The 17,321-nt window shown below is 55.7% G+C and overlaps 1 protein-coding gene across 1 annotated transcript; it reads right to left on the bottom strand.

The window, feature by feature from the left end:
* Positions 1 to 3,036: 3,036 nt before the first annotated feature.
* RBBP8NL (RBBP8 N-terminal like) lies at positions 3,037 to 16,745 on the bottom strand (the record flags this gene model as incomplete). The annotated part of the gene is made up of 13 exons (XM_082007148.1): positions 3,037 to 3,155; positions 4,438 to 4,558; positions 4,888 to 4,949; positions 7,002 to 7,110; positions 7,499 to 8,318; positions 9,360 to 9,523; positions 10,979 to 11,061; positions 11,567 to 11,733; positions 13,050 to 13,122; positions 14,211 to 14,323; positions 14,691 to 14,786; positions 15,313 to 15,355; positions 16,679 to 16,745. The coding sequence occupies 13 exons, from the start codon at positions 16,743 to 16,745 to the stop codon at positions 3,037 to 3,039; spliced, it is 2,037 nt and encodes a 678-aa protein (XP_081863274.1).
* Positions 16,746 to 17,321: the final 576 nt, after the last annotated feature.

Here is a 17,321-nt window from a genome sequence, read left to right as displayed (position 1 = left end):
TGTCTTGTGCCGAACGGAAATGTGGCAACAAAAATGGCTTAACTCTGCAGAAAGCATAGATTGCTGGGTCTGGTACACAGATGCCCCTTGGAGTCAGTAGCCAAACTCCAGCGAAGTTATTCAAAGGCTGCAGCGCTCCCAGGGAAGGCAGGATCGGCCCGTCGGGCCGGACGCTGCCCGGTGTGCTCCTGCAAACACGTTGCCTCCAGCAGAACAGAACCTCTGGGAAGCTCCGGGCTTCCTTGCAGGTCTCAGATTTCTTCCTCGCAGCAGAATAGTTCAAGTCTGAGGCTGCCTGCGAATCACCGAATCAATACATACATTTATCTGCCAAGAATGGCTTGAACAAAAGACTGACAAGCATAATTATGAGAATTAATGGACTTCAGCAATTATCCATGTTTCTGCAACATGGTGGGGGGGTAACAGCAAGCCAGGGGCTGGGTGGGAGCAGAGTTTCCAGGGCTGGACGAAGTGCAGCGTATAAAGTTTCTTTTACTTCAGCACTTTGCTCAGAGCTGACAAAAATATTTTTTGTTTTTATAGTTACGGGATTGCCCTAACTATGAAACAGGTGTCCCTGCCAGCCTCTCAAACACATCCTGCATGGAGATATGGGGCATCAGCCTGCTGGAAAAAGGCAAGGAGCAGAAGAAAAGAAACTAAAAGTCCAATAAATGAAGGTGAATTCTGTGGTGGTCTTGTGCAATGGGAGGAAAAAAAAAATCTCGGTGGAAAAAACCAATAATTAAGGAGTTCATTATTTTTGGCAGGACTTCCGCACATTTTGCTTATCAAGGGATCGTCACAGGGAGGGGATTATTTTATTTAGTTGCATAAAAGTTCCCTCTCTCCTTCAGTTCTCCCGGTCCCAGGCTGCCTCCCTGCAGCCTGAGGGGCCCCTTTATGGGATTACATTTCGACGACTTTTTTTCTTTTCTGGGTGGGGTATTTTTAAAAGACAGATTTATCCGGCTCACCACGGTGTTCAGTGCTGCCCTGGGTATTGCTGCCCTCTGCAAGTCAGCCCGAGCAAGGGACAGACGCAGCGCTGGCTGCCCGGGACCGAAAGGGAAGGCACCGGTCGTGGCCCGATCCACCTTCCACGGCCGTGATCCGATGAACGCTTTGAGCTGGGATGAACCAGCCCCGTGCCCCCGCACCCCAGCTGCCCGTCCCCGCCTTGTGCCCACCCCACAGCGCTGAGATGCGAACAGAGATGGACGCTACCCGGGCTGAGCTGGTCCCCAGGAGAAGGTGCTGGATGAGTTGGGGTGTGCCTATCGGGTGGTCCCTCCTGCGCTGCCCACCCACCTCCCTCTGCTTCACCCAGGCACGGGGCATCGCCGGCGCAGCCGGTGCTGGGGGTGGAGGTGCCGCTTTCTCCCTTGGACCCGTTACCACTTTATAACCTGGACATCTCAAGCATTTCTGAGCACAGACCTCCAAGACATTGATTCCCAGAATATCCACTGCCGCTGGATAACTCACAAGCTGGGACTTCACTCCTCGGCGCAGAGCAGAGCTAAAGGGTTGAGCCCAAAGGAGCTTCTCCTGCCGAACACAGCCTCTACTGCTTGGGTTTTGGGGGGCAAGCGGTTGCCACAGCAGTGCAAGTGAGATACAAATTCCTGCTGCAACTCCAACCTGTCAGCTCTGTTTTTCAGGGTCTAGCCCGGTGTTAAGCAGAAGATGCTGAGAGATGTGATTGAATGTGAGGAGGAAAAACCCACCAGCAAGAGACAGGATGTCTGCCAAAGGGAGGCAGTCCGGCACTGGCTGGACCCACTGCCCGCAGCCGCTCCCCCTGAGTCCTGCAGCTGCCCCGGGCAAGGCTGAGCCTGGCTCCCCATCCCTGCTCCCCTGCAGCTGGGGCTTTTTGGGGTGGGTTTTTTTTGCTGCCTACTTGCTTTGGGGAGGTGGGAACGCACTGTGCGTTGTGCAGAAAGGATGCTCTTGACAGGACGTCACTTGGCTTGCTGCGCTTTGCCCTTCGTTCTTTTGAATGGGCAAACAAAACCACGTTTAAATAGAAATAACTGCGGGTAAAGGAAATGGTGGTGCATCAGACAGGGCAGGTACCGTCTCTGGCACTTCTCCTCTGGTCTCCCTCCGTTTCGGCCCTGTTCTCCACACGTGCACTCACAGCAGCCCAGCCTGGCTCCTGGTGCAGTGCCGTGGCTGCAGGGATGCCCACTGCAGCCCTTCTCATCCCATCCCCAGCTGGACAGCCCTGTCACCTGATGCCGAAGGAAAACGTGCCCATGCTTAACACATCAGAGAAAATTGGTTAAGAACAGTTTATCCACGTGGAAAACAAGCTCGCAGCAATCCTGCCCAGGTCAGTGTGAACTGCTGAGCTGGTGCTCTGCTGTGAGCCACAGCTGGGTCTCACACATCTGCCTTTTCCAGGCGTGCAGGACACCGTGGGGAGAGGTCCCCTCTCCAGGGACACGTCCCTCCTGCCTGCCCACGTGCTTGCTCCTCACTTAGCTAGAAAAGAAACCCATGGGCTTCCTCCAGGTCAAACAGTATCCACACATGTGTGAAACCTGGGTAGGGATTTAATCAATGCAGGTTTGGGTGTGGGGCCCTGCGGTGCTCAGCCACCCTTTGGCCAGCCACCGGGACATCGTACATGGGGAACAGGGTCTGGGTAGTCCGTTCTCCTTGCATGAAATCCCAGGGAAGAACACGGTCCTGATCCAGGGTGAGTGCTGCAAAGAGAGCGTCTCCTCTTCCCAGCACCAGCGTGAGGGTCTGCTCCGGCGCAGGGCTGGGGGTCACTGAATGAGCTGCTCCACCAGCAGTGACCTGCCTGCTGCAGGGATCACCTGCACGGCTCTTCCTTGCCTGGCATCCCTGGGGCACCGAGTGAGGATTTTCAGGGTGCTCTACTCGTTAATGAGTCCTTGTGAATGCCCCCCTGCCTGGCCCAGCATGGCTGGAGGAGTCGCTCTCCCAGCGTGGGTGGGATGCTGAGGTCTCTCTCCTTTGGTCTGCAGCATCTGTGTCGCTTCTCACGCTGCTGTGCTGTTAGCTGTCCTCGGAGGTATCTTTGTGGGAAGCAGCGCAGTTCTCCGGTTCCTTCGTGATCCCCGCTGAGCACTGCTCCACTTTGACTTTCTTTCTTCCTCTCATTGACTTCTTAGCTCCTGTAAACAGCAAGATGGCCGCAGGAGTTAACCACAGAGCAATGGATTTACATGTACGAGGTCAGCGTGGCTTCGTCCCAAAGCAGGGACAGTGCAGGAGGAAGCAAAGCTCAGCAAGGAAAGATGAAGAGAAACCCCTCTCACACGTGAGATGCCCGGGTACCTCGGGGAGGCTGTTGTGACCCTGGAAACAGAAGCAACACGTGAAGCAGAACTAGGCAGAGAACTGACCTGGTGCAGGAGTGTACCTGAGAGGGTACCCAGGCCAGCGGGATGCATTTCTTGGATTTCTCCCCCTTCCAGTGTGGTACATGGCACGCACCGCATGCTGAGAGAGGGGTCACGCCTCTCCATCACTCCATTCCTGCCACAACTGCATCCAGCCCTCACTTGGGACATCCCCATCCAGTCCCAGAGGGTTGGACGGACGGTGTGTGCCCTGGGGAGCGCAGGGCAGTGTCCTCCCCACTGCTCCAAGCAGCTGGTTTTGCAGAGCAAATCCTCTTCTGACGCAGCTGCGGCGGTGGCTGCCGAGCGAGCAGGCGCTTCCGAAGGGCCGGCACAGAGCACGGGGCAGCGCTTGCCTGTTAAACAAGCTCCCTCCATGCTTAAGCAGCAGCCTTGCCTACATATATAACGGGGACAACGCTGCCCTGGCTTTACCAACAGTACAAAGGGGGTCAGTGGTGGGCTATTTTTGACAGCATTTTTTAAGGCTTGACAGGCACACTGTCTTATCCTTGCACTTATCAGGAGCAATTTTCTGCTTATTCACCTGTAGAAAACACGGGTGCAACACATTCCTCTGTCAGCAGGGAAACCTCCACAGCCGCGCTGGAAGATCAACAGAGTTGGCAGAAACCTTTCTCTGAACGTCAATAACTTACCCCTGGGAATTTGGCCGTCTCCAGTCACCACCTCGCCGACTGGCTAAGCAAACAGGAGGGACTTAGCCCCGTTAGCTTAGGTGCTGGGGCGTGCTCTCCTGGCCACCCTGCCCAGGCTCCCCTGGCTAACCATTAGCAGGGGCTCTGCTGGCTGGAGATACAACCGTTGCCAAAACACGGCGCAGCGCGTCTTATCGCAGGGAAACGAGAGACTCCACTGTATCACCTTGGGCAAACATTTGCTTGCAGCGTGGCATGCACCCGGCGGAGGAGCACCCTCCTCGCCGCTGCAGGGCAGGCGGCCGGTGCCCTCGGGTATTTCCCACGGGAGCCCCTCGGGAAGCAGCAGAAGCTGCCGCCCTGAGCTGATGCCACAAGGAACTCCTCCTCCCTACCTTTTATCCAGGGATCCTGTCCTCTTTTTCTCTTCTTCTGCAGGGCATGAGCTTTGTCTTTGGTGCAAAAATACTTCCCATCAGCCTGGGCTTCTTGTAGGATATCATCTTCATATTGGGAAGCCACCTACACCAAAACAAGAAGAGCAGTCAGTGTACAAATCACCCTGCTTTCCCACGGAGCTGATGGCCCGGTGGCGTTGCTGGGGACCTTTGTGACCATTGCAATGGAGTGGTGACAAATGATCTTGTTCAGAAACCTTCTTGATTATCTGGAAAGGGTGATCTCTCTATCCCTCAGCACCAAGTTGGGTAACAGTGTGGGGATGGGGTTTGGCACCTTGTGTAGGAAAAGCCATCACCTCCCAGAGTGAGCTCGGGTGGGGACAACCCGTCTTATGCCTCTTGGACCCGGCAGCCTAAGCTAATGGCTGAGGAGAGCAAACACACCTCACTGTCCGTCGTGTCTGGCTCATCAGATTCCTGCTTCCCGGAATCGGCATCATCATCATCTAAGGAAACACAAAAGGAAGGGTTGTTTTGGCTGGGGGGGGCCCCAACAAGCGCACGAGCAGGTCCAGAGCCACTGGCTCAGGCTCCGAGAGCCATGGAGGCAGAAAATGGATTCAGCAGTAAACTGTGTTGCAAAGCAGAGGCATTCTGAGCTGTGTGGCTTGAAATGACTGTTTACGGGAGATCCGACCAGACTCCGTTGGGGAACCAGCTCCCAATAAAACCGTATCCGTAGGACTTTGATACCCCAAAGTTACAAGCGCTGCCCTGAAGTGCATGGGCACATGCAGGTTGGGAAGCTGAGGGGTATTTAAAACCCAGACTGTGCCTTCACATTTGAGACCCACATGGGGAGAAATGTGTCTGGGTAAAGAGGCCAAAACGGACGAATCTGAATTTTACTGGAGGTCAGTGGCTCTCGGCAGGGAACGCATGCCGAGGAGCAGAGGAAGGAAAGGTCGGGGAGCTGCTTCCCTGCCCAGCAAAAGGATGTTTCTGCACACAGGCCCCGGGGCTACACAACCCCAGACACGTACCTGCACGCACCAGACACGCACCCGACCTTTGCACAGAGCGACGCTGCCCGGGCCGGGGACCGAGCCCCGCTGGCGGTGGCACCACCCCGCCTGCACCCACAGCGGCACAGCCGTGCTGGCCGCGGCGGGGCAGAAAGTGCCGGATGGAGCTGTGCCCTCTGCCGAGGGGCATCCCGGGACCTTCTCGCCGTGACTCTGCTCCTGACACCCAGGTCTAGCCGGGGTGGGACTGTCGGCGGGACAGCCTCCCTCGCTGCCCCTGCCCAGGTGGGAGAGCAGGCAGTGGGTGCTGCTTTCAGGCACTCCTAGAGCCCCTGAAGCCCGATCCCGTCTTCACTTTATCGTTCCCCAGGATAAGGTTCACTAGAAAGTGCAGAAATATTTGTGTATTGTTTCTTGGGCTTTCTGTCAACCTTAAGGTGAGAACTGAAGAAAGTCCTGTATTCCCACACCCGGAATGCAATCAGCTGAAATTCTTCTGCTATGATGATATCTCCTTAGCATGTAAATCACAGAGGACTCCCTTTTTTTTTTTTTTCCACTGTGCAAAATCCTGCTCTGGAGAGTGTTCCCAAACCGCTCTGACACGCCCAGACCAACTAATCCAGGCGAGCTCAACTTTCTGGCTGAGCCAGTAAGGCTGGTACCGGGCAGCTCTCAGCAGACGTGCTTCCCGCTCTGCTCCCCATGGCTGCTGCCTCCTCCCGCCCAGGCAAAGCCGGCACCCGCGTCCCGCGGCGGTCAGGCAGGGAGAAAGCACCGCGTGTCCCCAGACTAAGGGCACTGCTGGTTTTGGGATCGGAAAGGGCTCTTATGGAGGATGGAGCAGGGAAAAGGAGGAGACCATCCTGTCCTACCTGTTGCAGGTACCAGCATCCCTCGCTCCATGCTCAACCCCACGTGCTGTGCCAGCACAGGGCATGCTTTGGAGCAAGGAGGTGGTTTTTCCAGTGCTAGTCCTGCAAACCTCTTGCATTTTCCTCATCTCTGCTGGGGCGACTTCTGAGCTTCTGCTTCCCTGAGAAGGGTGGGTAATGCTGGAGCTGCCACATCGTCTTGTCGCAGCTCGCTGTGGAGCGAGTTTTGCCGATGGGTCGGTGCTAAACTGATCTCTTTAGCTCCGGGAGAGCTCCGTGCCACCCGGCACTGAGTGCAGGGTGCAGAGTGCTCTGCAGGGTGCGCAAAGGCACCCCACGGGTGGCTGCTGCTCTGTGCTGGGCTCTTCTCCAGAACAGTGGAGTTATTTTCTCCCTATAGATACTGAGTTTGAATTTTGGGCATCCCTAGGGTTGAAAATTGAGCCCTCAACGATGGAAATATGAAATCAGAAGTTCCCCCGATGGCCCAAAAGAGCTGTGAGCCAGTCCTGTACTGGTTAGCTGCTGCTTCGCTTGGCCGGGCTGGCAGGTGCGTGCAGAGCCCAGCACAGAGAGCTCCCGACTGTAAGATACCTTCACCGAAAGGCACCTTTTGCATTTGACTTTGCAAATGTCACGCCTGCCTGGGGCTTTTTACCTGCTGTTCCCTTCTGTGCACTGCCAGCCAGTCTCACCCCGGTCTCCGGAAGGGCCTCCGGGTCTCTCGGCGTGGAGCTCTTTGTCAGATGTCTCCGTGAGAGCGTGAGCTGTAGGAGACAGGGAGCAGAGATGCTGCCTTTGCCAGGCAGGAGGAAAGGGCCATCCCCAGCCCCTGCACGATGCCCGTGACACGCGTGGGGACGAGCGTCGCAGAGGCGTTTCTGGACGCCGGTGGTGTGTTGCAGGGGAGTCCAGACCCGCCTGTCCTTGGATCTGGGTGGAAACCCCGTGGGCACCGGAGGGGCGGTGGGGAAGGAGAGCCAGGGCTGAGCGGCTGTGGCTTTGCCACCTGTAAATATGTCCCCTTTGGCTTCATGTGCAGCAAAGCCGTCCTCCCACTGGACATTAACGTGGTCATAATGGTGCCAGCACCAGTGCCGGACACCCTGGGGAGGGGAAGGGGCCATGGCCGATGCCAACGTGAGCTGTACTCACCACAGCTGCATTCTCCTCCTCCTCTTCCTCCTCCTCCTCGACAGCACCAGGCGGTGCCCGGGTGGCATTGGGCCAGTGGCAGGGGAAGCGCAAGCTGTCCTGCTCTGCCCCATGTCTCCCACAGGGGCCATGGGCTGCCAGCACAGTGGGAATCTCCCCGGGGCTTGGCCTTGGGCTGCTGGCCTCCCGCAGCTCCCGGCGGTTGTGCCAGCCTGTTTCCCGGACACGGCCGGAGTCTGACAGATCCAGCGGCACGTCTGCACCATCGTCTCTTGCTGCCTTCATCTTTTCTTGGAGCTCAGAGCTGTCCCGGCTTGGCCAAAGCTCCTTCTCTTCTTTCCCGTCTGCAGCATCCTCCGGGAAGGACCTTTCCTCCTTGCACCCCGGCGTGATGCTCGGCCATGGGGAGAGGGGCCGCTCCTCGGGCGCGAGCTTTGGGTCTCCATCTGCCCGCTGACCTGGCTGGCACTGCTGCACGAGGAAATGCTGCAGCCGCTCCCTGTGCTTGAGGAGGTGCAGCTTCTCCTCCAGGTGCTGATCCCTCACATACACCATGGCGGCAGGGAGCTTCAGCAAGGCTGCGTGGTCTTCCCAGCCATCACGCGACCGTGTCCTGCCGTCGGCGTCTTTGCCTCTGAGCAGATGGCTGGAGAAGCTGCCGCCGTCCCGGTCGGCCGCGGCACAGCTGCTTGCCAGCCCCAGCTGGTGCAGGGAGAGGTGCTTGTGGAGGAGGCAGAGCTGCTCTCTCCGGGCAGTCAGTTTGAGGTTTTCATAGGATGGAGCAACCTTGTGGGAGTCCGTTTTGCTTGCTGCTAAATACCTGAAAGAAGCAGGACAAAAGAATCACATTAACTAGAGAATTTCCTTGTGATTTCCCAGCTCCTGCGGGTGATGTGCGCGGTCTCTCCTGCTCTTTCTGTGCCCTGTTGCAGCTCTTGGCCCCGGCATCACGCTTGCCTTTGGGTGCAGCGCTGGGGAGGAGGGTCCCAGGGGTCAGGCAGCCGGCAGTGGGTCTCGGCGCTGCGCACACCGCAGGAAGCCGTCACTATCCCCGCACCCAACAGCGCGCTCCTGTCCCTCCTGCAGCCCCAGGCAGGGGCTGAGTGAATGGGGGGTGCAGCGACCGCTCACCTCGGCACTGCTGCCGGGAAGTCCCTTGCCAAACCGTGCCTTACAGCCAGAAGCATCCTAATCACCCCCACTGGGCTTTCTTAGTGCCCTGGTGGGCCTGAAGACAGGACAGAGGAGCAGCCCTCCCTCCCCTAATCTCACTCAACAGGAGGTTTTTACAGCCATGCTAACTAAGATGGTCGGAACGGTGCATGAACCGGCCCTGCAAACCGAGTCGCTGCTATCGCTGGTGATTTAGCAGCTTCCGTGCGTGCGAGCTTTTCCCGGGAACGCTCGGCAGATCTACTCCCACTCTGGGAAACTCGCTGTCTCTGCAGGTGAACTCACTGGCTTTGCTCAGCCCCCTGCGCTTCTGAAATCAATGGAGAGGACGAGCCCGGGGAAGTGCTGAGCCCTGCAGAAACGCCCAGTGGAATAGATCAGGAGGAGCAGGGATTGCTGCCTCCGTGAGGCCGGTCCTTCTCCCGGCTGCGGGTGGGGGCACCCGGTTTGCTTTATGCTTCGCTTTATGGGTCCGACTGATGGAGTAAGGAGAAGCTGATCTCGTTGGGCTGGATTCCAGTCATTTTTTGCTGGTGTAAACTGGGAGACCCCCCCCCCCCCAAGCCTGTGGGAGAAGAAGGTGGCCAGGTACAGTGAATAGCGTCGATCTCATCGCAGTCTGCCCAGAGGGGCAGCTGCAGCGGGCCATGGATCAGGCCCACACCACAACCCCGAGCAGGTAACTCACGCCTCAAGGCTGGGGCTGTGCTCGCGCTCCAGCAGGAGAGGAGTCTTCCTTGCCGGTGGGGACACTGCTGTCCCCGAAGGACTTTTTTCCAGGAGGCAGGGTCTGGAGCCGGGTCTCACCAGGGCAATGGTTCCGTGCAGCTGGTTGGCGATCCTCTGGGATGCCTGCGGCAGAGGGGAGAAAGACCACATGAGCTGTTCTGCCGTGCACCCTGGGCAGCGTGGGGCCAAGGGGAGCCTCGCTGCACGGAGATGCAGCTCTTCGCCAGTGTGAACAAGACAGAGAGCTCCTAAGTGATCTGTTTGATACAATTCTGGTCAACAGCTCAACCATATTTTTATTGGTTTTCCCAGGAAATTTCCCCTTCATATTTTCTAGTGGGATCTACAGTACTCTCTATTTTCTGGCTGCACTGATTTGTAGCCCAGGAGGTCTTGTGCCTCCTCTCAAGCCAAGCCATGATTTAGTGGCTTAACCACAATAAGACCCTACAAACTCCCTGACCCCTAGTCAGGCCACTAGACTTTTATTCGTGCAAGCTCCTGGCACACACTGATTTGATGGGTGGATTGCCAGTGCAGTACCTGGCTGTGAGGCCAAGGACATCATCATCTCCATCTGCTGTCATGAAAATCTCACCACATGTTCTGACTTGACTTTCCTCTGCCCACCTGGAGATGTCACCAACCCTTCCTGCTATCCCTATTAATTATCCTCACAGCCTGCCTGCAGCCTTACCAAAACCCCTTTTCACCTGCTCTTTCAAGTTTTCTGTGGTGTTCAGGTAAGCGAAGCCTGTGCCAAAACAGAAGCATCTATGTGGGTGTGTATGTGGGCTTGAGTTCCCAAGCTTCAGGTCCTGCAGTCTCATCTCCCAGTGCCCAATATCACCATATCACTCAGCATCCCTCAGATGACACATACTCTTTGTGTTTTAAAGGCATGGTAGGCTTGCATTAATGCACAAAATGGCAACCACTGAATGCCAGGCCCTCTGAAAATACCAATATTCATTACGCTGCAGATGGAGACACATCTGCGATGCTCTTGGGCAGGGCTGCTGCGGTGTATTTGTTCTCAGTACCCACAACTCCCACAGTTTACATGTTCTCCAGGCTTTTCCAACACTCACAATGCTCCAGCTTCTTGCTCGCCCAGATAATGGAGAGCTGACTCTATAACTCAGGATAAGCTACACTGAAATGGAGCTCAGCACAATGTCCCCAGGTCCTTCACTCCCCAGAGCTTTCCCCAGCAAGACATCTGAGAGAGGAACCAGAGTGATGGGCAGAGGACGTGGGGACGCTAGACGTGTTGTCATGGAAGATAAACACAGGAGCAAAGATGTGCATGCTCGCAGCAGGGACAGGAGCCTGTGCCAAACTCCGAATGCTTTGCTTGCAGTGAGTGGCAATTTCTGCAGAGAGGATGCGTCTGGCATTTGGTAGGTGCCGTCCTTGGCTCTGGTAGCAGCAAACTGCCCAAGTCTGGCTGATTGTTTCACCCCCTAAGTGCCTCCTACCCTTTCCGTATCCCAATCTACCTCTCTTGATCCGGTTCAGATGACCACAGTGGCGGGGAGAAGGCCTGAGGACATCAGGCTACCTCTGGCAACTCACCATTTCTGCGAGGCTGACTTCTTGGAGGACAGTGCCTGGGGAAGTTCTACTGCTTGGAGAGCTTCTCGGTCCTGCAGGCTTTTCTGCAAAAAAGACACGACCAGCCACCATGACAGCCCCGCAGAGCTGCTGCAGGCTGCCCTGCCCTGCAGCATGCTGGAGTCCCACAGCCTCCCAAGGATGCCACTGCCTGGCACCAACCACCTCCTACTGAAGATTTCAAGCCAAAATTTCCCTCTGGCTCAAGCCAGCACCTAATTGAATGTACCCTCCATTGTACGTGTGGATGGCAGCAAGGCAACAACATGGTCTCTGCATGAAATGGGTGGCAAGTCCACACCTGCACAGCACTTGTCTTACAGTGAGGGCACCCAAGCACTCTTTTGCTCTAACGCAGAGCAGCGTGTTTCTCCCTTGACATGCATTTTTCCCCCCAGCAGCTATTCTGCCCATGGCAATGTCCATCTGAGCTGCCAACAACTTGGTCTTTGCTCTCCAGACCCTTTCCCAGAGCAGCTTTGCACCACAGCTCAGTCACTCTTCCCATCCCCAGGTCCCTCAAGGGTGGCAGGAGCCAGGAGCACCCACCTTCTCCCAGCTCGAGGCCTGGCACGTCATGGTGGGCATCTTCTACTCCCTTGTGAGCCGCTTTCTCGGTGCTGGCATTCCTGCTCACTGGGGACAGTAAAGCCAAGGGGGAGCTGGGGGTGGAACTGCTTTCTCTGGAGGTGACTCCTGGGTGCTTTGTCCTGTCCCTGTTGAAAGGAGAAGGACATAAATGAATGAGAAGAGGCAGGAGAAGGAAGGTTTGAGAGCCACTGGACTGGGAGCTCTGAGTTACAGAGCCCAATATATAAATATACATTTTTTTATATATATATGTGTGTGTGTGTGTGTGTATGTGGATATACCGGATCCTCAGACTCACCTCCTTTCATTGAAGCTTATGACTACCTCAGCTGCAGTCTGGAGCATGGGACAGAGCCAGCGTGACAGCTCAGGGTTTGATTTCCCCACTTGGCCGTGGGTAATGTCAGGAAGCCACGACATTGGGTAAGCCAAAACCCAACTGCAGCTATTGCAAAAGCTCTGTGAGAACCTGTAAGTCCCTGACTGGGCTTTCAGCCTGGTGTAGAGGTGGATTCAGCATGGGGATGTGGCAGCTGTCCCCCTTCACCATATTGAGCTGGTGGGGCTCTCGGTCACTACGAGGGAGTCACTGAGTCTCGGAGACCCAGGCTTATGTCACGGACAAAGTCCTGGCTGGACCCTGATGCTGAGACACGGGTGTTTGGCTGGAAATCTTCCTATCCAGCAGCCCAGGGAAGAGCAGAGCAGGGCAGGAGCACTCAGTGCTCAGCAGACCCAGCCCGACCCAGCTCTGAAACTCCTCAGGCCTTGGGAAGCATCGGGGAGTAAAAGCAAGAGTTTCTCTTTAAGTGGATGGTGCTTCTGTGCTCCAAAGAAAACACATTTCTAAACTAATCCCTCGGTGCTAATTCCTCTGGACTGTAAACCCTTGAGAAATGAGCTGATTTGTATATATTGGCTGGCCTGGCAGGTTACTTGGCTTTCAGCACAGCACCCTGTTGGGATATGAACATGTCGGTGCAGATCACTTCTCCCTCTTAACCCCGTCTCAGTCCCATGCGTGTCACTCTCCTTCCTCAAAACACAACCTGCTTCCTGCAGACCCTCCCTGGCTACTGCAGGAGGGGAGCTGGTGCCATGGAAAAGCCATGGAAGCCCAGGCTGAGGTCCGTGGCCAAGGCAAGCAGCCCAGGGCTTTGCTTCCCATGAGCAGTCCCCCATGGGGGGATGTTGAATACCCTTGTTCCCCAAAAACTGAATCCTTGAATGCAGGTGAACAGGGGAGTGAGCAAAGGTCAGCAAGGACTTAGAGACCGTTACGGGTGTTTCAGTGTCTAACTGCTACAGGAATCCCTAGGAATTAGATGCTAAAACTACCCTCGAGGACGCTGCGGTCTGGACGTAGCCCTGCTCAGCTGCCGGGATGCCTCTGTGCTAACCAACACCCCTCGTCATGAACGAAACCCAGGAGAGCACTTACTCCAGGCTCCGCAGCCTCCTCAGCTCTTCCTTGAGAGTTTTGTTCTCTTCCCTCAGGCGGTTCGTCTCGGCAGCTGCAGGGACACAAGTTGTGCCGTGGATTCGGGCGTCACAAGGAGGGAGCTGCTGCTCCTTGCAGCTCGCTGGGGTCACGGGGGAGGAGGAGGGAATGGCACCAGGTTTCGGAGGGATGCCAAACTCCCTTCCTTCTCTGAAAGCACACTGGGGGCTAAGCGACAAAGGGAGCAGCTTTCCGACTGGGGTGTGGTCCGGATTGGGGTCTCACGGCGGGACGGCGGGACACAGTCGGGGCGGTGGCTGAGCACGGTGGGATGGACGCAGCCGGCATCCAGCCCGCGAGCACCGCGGCCGCCTGCGACGAGCGGGCGCAGCGCTGGGGGGGAGGCTGGGGGCCGTGGGGGGTCGGACGGAGGCCACCCAGCAGCCGGGTGCCGCAGCGAGGAGGCCGCGAGCGAGAGCGGGCAGGGTCCCGGGCCGGGGGGCTGCCGCCTCGGCTTGCTCCCGCTCGAAAGCAGCGCTCGGGGAGCGACGGCATAACAGGGGAGATAAACCGAGGGCTGCTGGCACCCCTCCGCCCCTCCTAAATGCCTTCTCTCCTCTACCCCCATGACCCTCCCTGGGCCAGCCAGATCCCCAGGGAAAAACACCCCGAGCCTGAGCGGCGCTGGGAGCTCTGCCAGAGGCTCGGGAGAAGATCCATCACACGTGTTGCTTGATTTCCATTTACCGTGCTGAGCTGCTGCTGTGACTTTCCTGTCTTTGCCAGAGTGTTGCTTCTGCGGTGCCAAATACATCTTTTTTCCAGGCAGCTGACACGGCCTGGCCAGCTTGGGGCTGTTCTCGGCGTGAGCATCTCTCGTTTTTCTGGAGGTGTGGAGGGCTGCAACCCCCCAGCTCTGCCGCTTTGTGTGAGCGGTTACCTCTGCCCGGGGGGCACGTGAGCTGCCATCCGCAGGCCTGGTCAGATCTGATTTTTCAAGGCCTCCACACTCACATTGGCTCCCTCCCTTCTCCCCATCCCCAAACCCCTCCTGTGTGCCCGGCTACCGGGAGGCCTCACGTGCAAATATCTGGGAGAGGCATTAACTGAGCAAAGACCCAGCCGGCCAAAGCCGGGCTTACGGCAGGCGACGATACGTACTGAGGACGAAGATGTGCTGCAGGCTCTGGAAATGGGAGGTCTCATACTCATTCTGCTTCTTTTTCGCCAGCTCCTGGGTGACCATGCATCTGTCGCAGAGACCCGCTCGCAGCCTGGGGGAAAATCCACGGCCGGCAGGTTGTGAACATACAGTTCCCATGGGGGAAACAAGCTCCTGTGCTCCCCATGGAGAAGCATGCGCACCCAGCCCGTCACCCAGAATTGGGGAGAGGAGTTCCCACCCATGCAGCCCAGCGCTGGCCCTTCCACCCCCCCAGATCCAGCTCCACCACCATCAGCTTAGGAAAGCTCCTCTGCATGTGCCCAGGCTCCCCCCGCTCTTCCAGCAGCCAAGGAGGAACAAAAAAGAGGTTCACGTGCTACAGCCCACTCCTGGGAAGACAGCAACCCCCAAACTCTCCCCCTGGGAGGGTGCACTCTGTTGCACCGAACAGCACCCTGTAGAAAAATGAAGCTTACCTGTTTTCTAACACCTTTACGTTTTCTTTAAGGACCTTCTGTTGTTCCCTTAATTGGTGGTTTTTGGCAAACAACTCTTCGATTCTCTGAGCATCACTAATTGAAGAAACAGAACAAAGAAAAGAGGGTTATTAGGTTTCTCCCCCAAATCTGTGTCTTTATCTGCAGCGCTCTGTCAAGGGGAAGGATTTCTGCTCTGCGCCCGCCGTGCTGCTCACACCGGCGTGGCTGACTTGCTTTTGCTTGTGTGGCAGGAGGGGCAACAAATGTGTTAGAGCCCAGCTGCTGCGCTGCAACGCGCGCCCAGGGAGTTAGCAGCTTGCTTCATCCCCGTTTATTGCTTCCCAAGGGAGTAAGCGCCCATGGGCGCGAGCATCACTTGCCGGTGGTGAAGGCAAACGGGAGGTGGGCTGGGATCACCCCAAACCCTGCCTGTGTTGGGGGACTTGCACGGCAAAAATCACCAAAAGGTCTGAATTTGGCAGAGCCAGAAAGGCAAACTGCCCTCTGCACCAGGCAGCCTCGGCGGAGTGCACGGAAGGTCTGAAAATGAAGCGGCGTAACCTCCCCTCCGCCCCCCGTCCCGCCACGGCGTGGGCAGAGCAGACGCGGCGCTGCTCACCGGCACTTCTCCGTCGTCAGCTCCATCAGCTTGCTTTGCAGACCTGGAATAATTCACAGAGATGGAGAGGTCGGTATTTATTGCCAATTCCCCGGCACTCAGAAACAAAACGCGATGATGGAACTTCGGGAGGGTGCCTGGCTTTGCAGAAACCTCATCAATTTACAAACCTTATTTCCAAGAAGGAATAACACATTGCCTGTGTCAAACAATATCACAGTTTAATATAGCTGAAAAAGTTGTACAAAATGTAAGCACATTTTGTATTTCCACTATTTAATGAGTCTGCATTTCCCTCCCACCCCCAAGAAGTCTGCTTCAGTTTTGTTTCTACTTATTTCTTGTCACAGCATGCATTTCCCAGGTGGGCAGTATTTTATAGCTCTCGGGGCTGCAAAGCGTCTTGCAGGATATTTACAGCTGAACAAGAACAGCTTTCGTTGATGGATCTGCAGACGTTACATCTTGTCAAATCCATTTTATGCAAAGTAGATGTAAACATGTGGTTTAAATTGCTCAACAGTTTCCTCTAATTCTCACATGGCTTGAAATTACACAAGAGAAGAATGAATTCATAAGCCAGAATCCTCCAAAAGTGCTGTTGTTTTGTTCATAATATTGATACTGGGAATTATTCTAATAGGAAAACAATTGGATTTGGCATTCGGTTGCTTAACCTAATGGTTCTTATTTTAATAATGTATGACCTGAGGAATAATTTTTTCCCTAGAGGAATAAACTATCCAACCCGACTCTACAGTTTTCTTTAACAGAGCTTCATACTCCTGCTGCTTCTGTCTTACAGATTATTGCATCTTTCCGCTTTCCTTTTCAGCCCTCAGCATGCAAATATACTCCAACCCAGGTCGCTCAGAGGAGACGCCCAGCAAGCGTGCTCGTCGCTTCTGCGAACCCCCCAATTCACCTCGATCACAGACCATGGCAGCAGGAGCAGGAGAGGAGCCAAATCCCCTGTGATTAATGCTTGGAGCAAGTGGGATTCCTGCAGGGACCGAGCACCTCCGTGCCTCGCTCTCCAGGAACATCGGATGCAGGAATGCCCCTTCTCTTCTCCTCCTCCTCCTCCTCGTCCAAACAGGTACTGATTTTCTCAGTAACCCTCATTCTGCACCAGTGAGAGACACCAAGGTGCCGTCGGAGGGTGTGCTCCCCTGAGGGCCGGGCTGTGACCCTGCGTCCCCATCCGTCCCCATGGGTAATGCTTGCTGAGCCCTAATTCCCAAAGCTCCCTAATCCACACTCACTCCTCCTCCCTTCAGGTTATTTGAAACCAAACAGATCAAGGTGGCATTACAAAGAAATGGACCTTGGCCGGTTTTTAATAAGACTTCTCATGTCTCCTTACCTTGGACCTCTTTCTCGTGGATTTCCTTGAGCTTATTCAGGAACTCAGCAAAACTCTCCGTGGTCATGTTCAGGGCTGTGCCGCACGCTGGGCTGCTTCCAGCGCGAGGACGTCCTTTTGTTTCAAATGATTCAGCTTTCAGTCTAAATTAGAAAAAAAAGTCCGATAAAAGAGAAGTATCTTGTATATGTGATGTTTTGCAAAGTCACAGAAACAGGGCAAAGCCCAAATCTAGAAAGTGAAACCGTTTGCTAAACCACGCACACGCATAAAGGAGCAGGCTCATCCAGGGACGCATTTTCAGACCTGCCCACCCTGCCCCAGCCCCAAGGACATGGGCAAAGTGGAAGAGCACCGAAAGCTCAGCTGAAAAATCAGGCTTTTCCTCTACTTTTTGAGCTGTTCAAATCACTTTTCTCTGGGATGAGACCGTGCAAGGCATCTTCTTGAGGAAGGGACCGCAGGGCTTGTGTCGGGACCACATTGCTGGGGACTGATGATGGGAAAACTCATGGCAACTTTGGTGCCTGAACCCACCAGAGCCGTCTCCCACTGGGTCCCGAGGCGCTCCCGTGCGTCCCTCCTCCCTCTGGCACCACGCACAGCTTCTACGGAGGCAACACGTACCGCTCGGCCGCCCCGC

The sequence above is a fragment of the Phaethon aethereus genome (genome assembly GCF_964289735.1).
Source record: "Phaethon aethereus genome assembly, chromosome: 16".
NCBI classification, from domain to species: Eukaryota; Metazoa; Chordata; class Aves; order Phaethontiformes; family Phaethontidae; genus Phaethon; species Phaethon aethereus.
The sequence above is the reverse complement of the archived record's forward strand: the minus strand, read 5'-3'. Positions and strand labels throughout refer to the sequence as shown.